The sequence below is a fragment of the Parasteatoda tepidariorum genome, chromosome 3 (genome assembly GCF_043381705.1).
Source record: "Parasteatoda tepidariorum isolate YZ-2023 chromosome 3, CAS_Ptep_4.0, whole genome shotgun sequence".
Taxonomy (NCBI): domain Eukaryota; kingdom Metazoa; phylum Arthropoda; class Arachnida; order Araneae; family Theridiidae; genus Parasteatoda; species Parasteatoda tepidariorum.
In genome coordinates, this window is record NC_092206.1 from 72043671 (window position 1) to 72053456 (window position 9786).

General features: G+C 24.9%; 1 protein-coding gene across 1 annotated transcript in view; it reads left to right on the top strand.

The window, feature by feature from the left end:
* The window catches only part of LOC107437592 (ubiquitin specific protease 39), a gene marked incomplete in the record, with an annotated part of 19992 nt that extends 10548 nt beyond the window's left edge, over positions 1–9444 (top strand). Inside the window, 7 exon segments of the mRNA XM_043042318.1 lie at positions 1286–1431; positions 2637–2682; positions 4675–4898; positions 5114–5175; positions 6258–6399; positions 8388–8474; positions 9301–9444. Of these exon segments, the coding sequence (XP_042898252.1) occupies positions 1286–1431; positions 2637–2682; positions 4675–4898; positions 5114–5175; positions 6258–6399; positions 8388–8474; positions 9301–9357 (764 nt within the window).
* Positions 9445–9786: the final 342 nt, after the last annotated feature.

The window sequence follows — 9786 nt, forward strand, 5'->3', positions numbered from 1 at the left end:
AATGTAATCATTTATATAATAATAGATTAGTACACAATTGTATGTCAACACATTATTTATTACCTTAAACTGCCTGGAATTTATTATTAAAGGGTTGCGCTTGCGTAAAATTTACTATCGTGGAAATTCAGCTTTTTTGCCTTTTGGCTAATCTCATCCCTGAACTCTAAAAAGTAGGGAAAGTTGCTATTTTTTCCTGGAAAATTCCTATATTATACCTGGAAAATAACCAGTCTTAGAATTTTCAGTAACAGTAAGCAGTAGAATTAACAGAGATTAGAGTTAAATAATTCTAACATCTACTATAATTATTTTATAAAATTCCACTTTTTAGTGAAACTTTTCCATGTTTCCATTCTCATTCTATTTTATGTTTTTGCTCAAGAAATCTAATATTTGGCGTTATAAATAAAATTTTAAAAAATGTTTTCTGATGAAAAATTGCATGGTATAGATTAAATATGGTACATATTTTCAATGAAATTTACCTGACATAACTGGAAAAGTCAGGGAATTTTTTTTTTCTGAAATTGAGTGTTAATCCTGAGTGATCATTAAATTTATTAAATTAATTAATTAGCTGTTAAAATTAAAAATAGTTTCTGCCCTTAAGTTAAAAATGCTCAAAACTATTACATATGTTGTAGAACAATTTATATTTGGAGTAATACTATCTACGTCCTTATCCTTTAAGAGTGATTTTTATCCAAATTGCAATGAGGATTTAATAATTTTTGTTCCATTATGTAGGCCTTTATACATAATTTGATGTTAAGCTAATTAAATTTCTTTGTTTTTAAACAAAATTAAATCATTTGCCATTTTAAAAAATGGAAATAACTCTACTAGCAAGATATGTTTATCTTTTTTGGACATAACCCGCAGAACATTTGTAGTTATCAAAATTTTTGTATCAGAACATTAGAAATCATTTTGCTTTTGATGACTTTCCTTTCTTATGTGGGAATAACCTGTTTTTATTTTTAATCTTAATGTTATTTAATATTTATTTGAAAATTACTATTATTATGGTTAAAAAATATTTTTTATTTGCTTTTTCTTGTTGTTTTTTCTTTATTACCGTTGAAAATCTCTGTATTCATGATTTTTAATATTCAAGAATCAAATTACTCTTTGAAAGAAGCCTAAAAGACAACTTGTTCAGAACACAAAATAAATTCTTTCTCTATATAACATGTGACCCACATTTTCACGTGCTGATTTAAACATGTATTATATTTAAGTTATATATTTTGTTATTCATTATTACTTAAACTTATTTCAGGTGATCCAATTGCCTTTCTATCCTGGTTTTTAAACAGTCTACATGCAGCTTTGAATGGAACTAAGAAAAGAAATAGCAGTGTTGTTTATTCCACTTTTCAAGGGGCCTTGAGAATTTATACTCGCACATTACTGCCTATTGATGCAGTAAGTAACTTTAAATTTGAAAGTATTTGGATACTTTGTAAGTGTGTACAATTCGTAGGTCAACTGATTATTGTTGGTTTAAATATGTATAGTTCATGTCGGAAAATTATCTGTTTTGTTGCAGGGTTTCTCAAACATTTGTTAATTGCAAACTTATTTGTGGAATTTTTTTCCCCAGAATTTTTAAACTTTTATTAGTCATTACCAAAAGTAAAAATTAAAATTGACTCCTGTTTATCCAAGCATTTTTTATTTGTGATACTCAACTTAACAAACTAAAACTTTTCCTGGACCGACTTGCATTTGAGAATTTGAAGGAAAAAATTAAATCAAATCTACATACTTTTTAGAAAACTAAATTGTTTTCATTATTACTTATTTATTTATTCTAAAAGTATAAAATTTAAAAAATTTAATTTTAAATTTTCTGTTATGGTGAATCTAATTGTGAAGATGAGAAAATTAATTACATTTTGAATGTGTTTTAAATATTTAATCTTAAACTTAAATTGCATTTTTCTCCAAAAAAAAAACTTTTTTTTTTCTATTTGGACAATTTTGGTTCAATCAACTGTTGAGACCGCTTTCTCTGTTGTCATTAATATCCCTTAATGGAAATGCCAAACGGTAAAATTTGTGGACACTATCCTGAACTTAGGATAAAATTTTAGATTATTCTGTAATTAAACTCATTTTCATTCTATATCCAATTTTAAATTAAGTAACTAGAAAAATTTTTTGTTGTCTGAATTGCTTATGTTTCAATTTAAAATTTCCCTACAATTTGAACAAAATGTAAATTTGTTAAAAAAAAAAATTTAAAATTTTTATTTTTTTTAAATGTCTTTCATATTGAATAAAATAATGGTTTCTGATCTGATAAAAAAAAAATTGCTATATTTAATGAAAATTATAACATAGAAATTTGTTAAAATTATCTAAGAAAAATCTTAAAATCTGTTTTCTGTATGTCTCTGTTTTCCTGTGAGCCTAGAAAGTATCTAGAAATTTACCATTTGGCAATTGTGATATAACAGTAGATAGCATTTGTTGGTAGCTAAAAATAGAATTATTATACTATTTTAACTTGTTTAACTATTTTGAAACTCCTGTTATAATGAGTTCCTTTTATTTGTATGTGAGTGTATTTGTATTTCTTTTATACTATTTCACTGATTATAGGAAAAATTCTACTTTTCCTTTAGACTGAAGAAGAAAAGCAGCAGTTGATGTTAGAAGAAGACTATGAAGGTACTTTTAAGTTTGTTTTAAAAAATAAAAACGAAAGAAACAATTTTTTTTTCAACTTTTATTTACTTATGAAAAATTTTAATTATTTGATACTTTTTAAAAATTTTCATTGTAATAATTTTAATCAGCTTAGTTTTTTAAAAAAAAGAACAATATCATTGATTGTACACTTTATTGTAATAATATTTTAAATATATACAGGGTATCCACGCACCTGGAAAGTCATGAATTTCTATATTGAACGAAATTTGTCATGGATTAAAGTCGTCGAAAAATCTAATTTTTAAAATGGAATTTACACCCCTCCCCTTCCAAATTCAGGGTGTTCCGAATATTTAAATTTGTAACAAAATCCCCATTCACAGTCATATTTTACTAAAATATAAAATATTTTTATCACGTTCTTTAAAAAAATATGCTGTTCTTTTAAAAAATGAAAGAAAAAACATCATTTCGAGAGCGAATTATCTTCTCAACTTCTGTGATTTCGGAATTTTTATTTTATCAATTTAAAATTCTATCTGAAGAAAGCCTGTCGTAGACAAATTTAATTCTGAAATGAGAATAGAAAAATTAGGAGTATTTCTTCTCTTTCCAAGCAGAGTATCTTTAGAATATAATCCTGCAGAAAAAAAAAGAAGAAAAAAATTATTTGCTTTTGTATGTTTTTCAGCTATTTTATTGCTTCAACTCTTCCTTTACTCTTTTCTAAATTTAATATCTATAAATATGAAGATGCAAAGTATAACAGTTTTGGTTACACCCATCATTTCAATTATTGTCATTATAATGCCTTTTTAAATTTATTGTTGTGTTTTTGTCGGAGAAAATAGTAACTTCGTTAAGTCATGAAAAATTCTTGGAATTAGTCATGAAAAGTCATGGATTTGAAAATCTAAAATGTGGCAAATACCTTGTATATATAAAAAAAATAATAAGATTTGGAATTTTATGTTGTTTTTACTTAAATGTTTGTTTTAAGAAAGTTATACAGAAAAACAAGATCTATCCTATAATAGTCTTATTGACTAAACTAGTATTGAAATTTATTGGTAACTTCTGTACCATAAAATATTTAAAAATTCAAAATAATAATAAATGATAAAAATGTTAAATAAAAAAGTGAAAATGAACTTTTCATAGTCATTTAATTGTCAAGTTGCTAGACACTATCGAACAAAAACTTTGCAAAGTACATGACACTTAGTGAAATTGCTTGTTGCCGTCTCTGAATGACTGTCATATTTCAAAATAACTGTTTTTGCTGAACGATTATCATTACCATCATTGAATTTTTATTTTTGAAATAGCTGATGTTTCCAAAAGTTATGTTTAAAAAATCGTGTAAGTCTTAAATTTTTTTAAGTTCCAAACCACTTTAAACTCTTTTATGTTGTACATGAATCAAGAAATTGTAGCTTCAAGGCACCCAGCAATCTGAAAATTTGAAAAACTTGTTAATATTACTTTTAAAGTTAAGCATGTGCTCTAAATTTTAAAACAAATATGTCCTTTGATATACCTCTAAACTATAAATTATACTAATATACTCAAGTAAAAGAAAACATATGTATTGGGTATATACTTGTCAAAATGTGTTATAAATTTTTTTTAAAAAAATTCCGTGTTATATACCGTATACCTCTAAACTATCAATTATACTAATATACTCAAGTAAAAGAAAACATATGATATTGGGTATATACTTGTCAAAATGTGTTATAAATTTTTTTTAAAAAAATTCCGTGTTATATTAAATAATATTTTTATTTTTAAAAAAAGTGTCTAAATTACATGATTTTTTTTCCCTTTTAAATTACTTCATTTGCATAAGTTGTCATATTTAACCTTTTTCTTACACTTGGCAATAGTAAGTTGATTAGAATAACACACATTAGTATTTTAAGTCAGTTCTTCTGATTAAAAAAGTTTATAAATTTCAAATTTTTTCTCCTGGGTAATGATTGACCAAACATTTTTCTTTACTTTCAGAAAAAGTTGAAGATACAACTTTCCTTTATTTGACTCTTGATTTGCCTCCACCACCATTGTTTAAAGATGAATTGACTGAAAACATAATTCCTCAAGTTCCACTCTTTAACATTCTTGCAAAGTTTAATGGTACGAATGAAAAAGAATATAAAACTTACAAGGATTCCAAAATGAAAAGATTTGAAGTTACAAGATTACCACCGTACTTGATTCTGTTCATTAAAGTAACTCTTTTTCATTTTTTACCTCTCTTAATGCATTTTTTTTTTTTTTTAAATTTATATTTCAAAAATAATGATGTATCTGTTTTAAAGAATATTTAAAAATTACTAATTTTTTAGTTTGTTACCATATTGCAGCTTCTAGTTATTTCATTTAGTAGTTTTTATTTGTTTATTGTATTTCTATTCATTTATTTTGTTTATTTATTTTCCTTTAGAGGTTTACAAAGAATACTTTCTTCATTGAAAAGAACAACACTATTGTTAACTTCCCGATTAAGTAAGTCTATTTTATATTGTTTTTTATGGTATTTTTGGTTTTTAGTATGTTTTTGTTAATATTAAATTGAAAATAAAGTATTTACCTTTATTTTGTTTGTTGTATCCCAGAATTAAAACCAATGCATTAACCCAAGAAAAAACCGCATTCGAAATATACAATTTCAAATAATATTTTTTCTTATAGCAGATGTATTTTTTGCCAATGAGAATCGTAATTAAATATATGGTTAATTCATTAAACAATATTATTAATATGCTCATATGTGTACATACTATTATCTTTTATCCGTTCCTTCAGTTGTCACTACAGCCAGCTAAAGATCAAGACTATATCTATTACAGATGTTATGGACCTACAGATCCGATATATCCTACAGATGTTATCGACCGCTTACAATTGACTTTAAATATCTTATGGTCTGCCTCTATGCAATCCATCTATCTTGAATTAGGTCTTCCTCTCTTTCTGATGCACTATACATTTGTTAAGGTTACCTTTTTAACAGGTTTGAGTTGATAAATCTGAAAATATGCCCAATTCATCTGATACGATAACAGGAATCCATTTACAAACCTAAGAAAATATAGTTCGCATTTTTAGCACTTGATAGAAATGGGTATTCTAACTTAGCTCCCTCGATGATGACATGCTATTGGCTTTTGAGCAGGGGAATGTTATTTGGTAGCAAACTTTCATTTTGCATTCTTGTTCATTATTTGTTGAAAAAATAAAAGGTATTGATATGGATATATATATTATAAACCCTCTGCTATCATCCTATTTCTTGGTGAATATAGTTCACAAGAGTTTCTGTAAAATATTTCTGTAAAGATAATATAAACTGTTATTTTAAATAAAATATCTATATTTCTAATCATACATAAACAAATTTTAAAATTACACGCTCTGTCAACAAGCCCAATAATTCTAGACTTTTGGAAAAGAGTAAAATTAAAATCGGAACATACTGACTGAACAGCTCTGATTTCAAGACATGTTTTAATCTTAATCTGTTCTTATTGATCTATACAATCAATGTTCTTTCTATCAACAATTTATTTATCTCTTTCATTTGCTAGAAATGTTGATTTCACCGAAATATTTCAACCTGAATTCAGAGACAAACAACCCAAAGCTATTTATGATCTCATTGCAAACATTGTTCATGATGGAGAACCCGGTTCCGGAAAGGGAACTTATCGTACACACATACTGCATAGAGTAAGTACAATTTGTATTTTTTTGAAACATGATATCTATTTTCATTATGAAGATTTTCAAACTTATATAATTTTATTCTATTTGTATCTGATAAAATACCTAAAATTATTTCAATTTTATGCTTACAAAAAAAAATCTAATTAGCTGGGTAGTGTAAAAAATATTTTTTTTATTTCGTTACAAAGTTGATTTTCTGAATCATTTATTTAAATCATTTGTTTGCCAATATAGTTTACCATCCAAGGATTTGAATTGATTTTATTTCCGGGAATTTCCAAAACATCTATAGATGAATTTATGACTTAGTGTTGGAAAATATTATTATTTAAGTATTTTACATTCATTTATAATTACAAATAATTTGTCATTAGTATTTTTTGTAGTTGTAAAAGTTATAGATGAAGTTGCTGTAATCTGTAATGTAGAGCTTCTTTTATTTATTCTTACCTATTTATTATTTAATAGTTAGTCATGAATATTTTTTATAAGAATAAAAGTTATGAATAGATGTTTCCTGTAATGTAAACTGTTTTTATTTATTTATACATATTAGTTATTTAATAATTAGTCATGAATATTTATGTAATAATAAAAGTTATGAATATATGTTGCTTTTTAATAACTTTTGTTAATGTAATGACTAGCTGCTTTAATTTATTCATACATATTTATTATTTAATAATTAGTCATGAATATTTTTTTACAGAAGCATAATTTAAAGAACAAAAAGTCATTAAATTTATTGTGTTTAGTTTTAATTCCAGTTTTCTGCATTAACCATAGATTCGTAAACATTTGTCTCACATTCCACTTAAAATGCATAAACACTTCTTGTAACTTTTAAAGTAAAGAAAATAGAAAGATTAATTTCCCTAGATTGTTAGACAAATGTTTGTGAATAGTGTATCTCCTATGCATATTTAGGAATTTAAGATTAGTTGAGTAAAGGTTTGAATAGGATTATCAGATATATTAATTGTAAACTGAAAAATATTGTGCTAAAAACTTATATTTTTAGGTTATGCTCACCAATGCCATTTATTGCCTTTAAGTACTATAGATATCTTTTTGTTGTCATAATTTATTTTCTTAAAATTGTCTTGCATGATTCGTAATTCACTTTTTTCGAATTTGAATTATTAAATTTCCGTTGTATTCATTTATATTAAATTTATTCATTAAACTCCACATTAAACATGTACAGTAGAACCCTGATTATACAACTCTTCAGTTATCTGACAATCCTTCCAAAGCGAGTTAAAAGCTTTTCATGACTTGTTTCATTTTTATTACAGATGATTTTACCCATTTACTCTTGTAATGATGAATCCAAAATTTTGCTGCTAGAATAAAAAAAAATATCTATTTATTTTTTTTTTTATATATATATATATTATTTCAATATTTATGATAGACAAGCAAAACACAACTGTTTTTTCTTAAACTTTATTAAAGTTGTTACTTATTTTAAATAATTTTCCTCATGATTTAATGTCTCCTACTTAAAAAGGTCACCCTATAATGCACCAATTTCTATTTTCCAATATGTTTCTAGCCCTGAATATGCCAGATAATCAGAATTCTACCTTACTCATAATTTTCTTGATTCTCTTGATATTCTTCACTTGGTTGAAGAGATTTAAAAAAATATATTACTGTTACCTCCAGCTGTTTTAAATCTAAGCTTTGTTGCAAATAAAAATGAAAGGTTTGATAAACATTTCCTTTTCAAATTATTCTTTTTGCATATTTTTGCTTTCATTTTTTTTTTTTTTTTTTTTTTTTTTTTTTTTTTTTTTTTTTTTTTTTTATAGTTTAACAGAACTTATAAACTGATTTTTACCACAATTTGCCTTTTATTTCCTGAAAAACATATTGAAGTTTAATGTTGTTTGGATAACAATATTTATACTTCAAGAGAAAAAAGTATGGCACATTTTTTTTTCTCTTACATATGCTATAAAAAAAGTTTTATTTTGTTACTCTAGGGTTCTGGAAAGTGGTATGAAATGCAAGATCTTCATGTTACTGAAATTCTTCCACCCATGATAACTCTTTCTGAAGCTTACATACAAGTAAATTATTTTTTTTTTTTGCTTTGTTTATAAATGTTATTTTTTATTGCAAAAGTAAATCTTGTTTTTATTTATTTTTAGTATGTAGTTGAAATCACTTTTTATATTTGAGTTAATAATTTGAGAAATATATAGGCCACAATATTCAAATCTTAAAAATAAAACCCTTTCCTAAAAAAAAAGCACTTAAAATTGTTAAACTTAATGTAAAAAATTTAATGAAAAATTAATGCACTTAACACAAAAGAAATATAAATTAATGTCTTTGGAACACAAAATTGCAAACATTAGGTAGAAAATTTATTTTGCAAATTGCATCTTTAATATACCCAGCAAGTTAAATTCAATTATTTAAACGAAAGAAGTATTTTATTGCAATCATTTCAAAACTGCAAAAACCTCCATTTCTGTTGTTTTTTTTTTTTTTTTTTTTTTTTTTTTTTTTTTTTTTTTTTTTGAATTTCAAATCAATTTATGTTTAAAAAACATATTGTTCAATTTTTCTGAAATTCTCAATAACTTATTTCATTTTTGCATTTAATTAGCAATATGGAAATCGGTATTTATTTTTTATTAGTAATTATTGTATTGGTATTTAGTATTTATTTTTCTTAGCATTGGTTTCTAGATTTTTTCTCATTGGCCCAGGCATCTGGTCAATCTGATATATGCACAACACATTCGATTTTACAACTGATAATCCTTTGTCACATCTCCACCATATATTATTCTTTTATTCATGTTAAATATCCATATGTTATAATTTAATTAAAATCTAAATCAAATTTTTATACGCTATAACCTTAATTTAAATTTTATGTTTCAGATATGGGAAAGAAGACCTTATGAAGATTCACCGCAAAAAAATGGTAGTTCATTATAAAATTATTTTGTAACTTGTAAATATGTACATCTATGGAAAAGTTTCATCTTGTTTTTACATAATTCATAATAAATGATTGCATTAAAACATTTGTTTTCTACTTCATTTAATTTATATATATACACATATACACACAATAGGGTTCTGACTATCCAGCAGTGTAATAAAAAATGAGGAATGCTAAATCAGTCATTACATCACTTATAAGAATTTTGTCTCTTCCCAGTCATAACTTCACACTTGTGTAGTTTATTAATAAACATTGAGTATTTCTCAATCATTTCTCTTAAAATTTGTAAGTTGTGCTTTAAATTTTTTGTGATAGTGCGTAGGAAGGTGAACTTCGTCCCATCTGGCTATTTTGCTATCTATCCTTCTGCCACATTAGACTAGATGGTTAGATGACCTTCTATGTATGTATTTGTATGA